The sequence below is a fragment of the Calidris pugnax genome, unplaced genomic scaffold, assembly GCF_001431845.1.
Source record: "Calidris pugnax isolate Ruff unplaced genomic scaffold, ASM143184v1 scaffold25, whole genome shotgun sequence".
In the NCBI taxonomy this organism is placed as follows: Eukaryota; Metazoa; Chordata; class Aves; order Charadriiformes; family Scolopacidae; genus Calidris; species Calidris pugnax.
This window is the reverse complement of record NW_015090805.1, coordinates 3864856-3865573: the sequence shown is the minus strand read 5'-3', so window position 1 is coordinate 3865573 and position 718 is coordinate 3864856. Positions and strand designations below refer to the sequence as shown.

Here is a 718-nt window from a genome sequence, read left to right as displayed (position 1 = left end):
GGGGCGACTGAGGGGCTCCAGGATGCCTGGAGTTAAGTCGCTCCCATGGGATGAGCCTCTTCCCACCCTCCCCTGTCATCCCGTCCCTTACTTCTCATCCACATGCAGGCTGGGCGAGCACTTGATGGCGAGCCAGGTCTTCCAGTGGAGGTGCCGCACCTTGTACACCTGCCCGAACCCCCCCGAGCCGATCTTCTCCCAGCTGCCGAACTCGCTCTCCTCGAAAGTTTTCAGGAGCCCCATGGCCCAGGAAGAGGAAGAGGAGGGCGAGCTGGGCTCCCGCGCCATGCTAGCTACTCGCCGCCCGGTCAATGACGACTGTTTCCCCCCCCCCTCCCTCCTCTCCTCAGTCGGCGCCGGCACCGCCCGCTCAGGTGAGTGAGTCAGGTGTGTGAGGGGGGGTAAAATGGCGTCACTTCCGGGGACGGGCCCGCCATCTCGCGTCCCAGGTTCCTGGCTCGTAGCGCCCTCCTCGGTCCCGCGGAGGGAAGCGGGATGTCCCCTGTCCCCCCTCCCGCCTCCCCTCAGGGCTTGGGACACCTGTAAAAGGCAATGTGCCTCCCGGCGCTGGGATAATTAAGTTATTAATATATACATAAGGGGAAGCACCGACAGCTGCATTCCTTCTTCTAGGCAGGGGCTGCGTCCCTCCGGCAAAAAGGGAGGGGGAGACGAACACTTCACCCTGCGCGTCCCGGGCTTGGGTCAGGGAATCACG

General features: G+C 63.6%; 1 protein-coding gene across 1 annotated transcript in view; it reads right to left on the bottom strand.

Annotated features, from left to right (window-relative positions):
• The window catches only part of RIPK4 (receptor interacting serine/threonine kinase 4), a 23592-nt gene extending 23253 nt beyond the window's left edge, over window positions 1–339 (bottom strand). The window contains exon 1 of the mRNA XM_014938262.1: window positions 92–339. Within this exon, the coding sequence (XP_014793748.1) occupies window positions 92–288 (197 nt within the window). The 5' untranslated portion in view covers window positions 289–339. The remainder of the gene's footprint in view (window positions 1–91) is intronic.
• Between the last annotated feature and the right edge of the window lie 379 nt (window positions 340–718).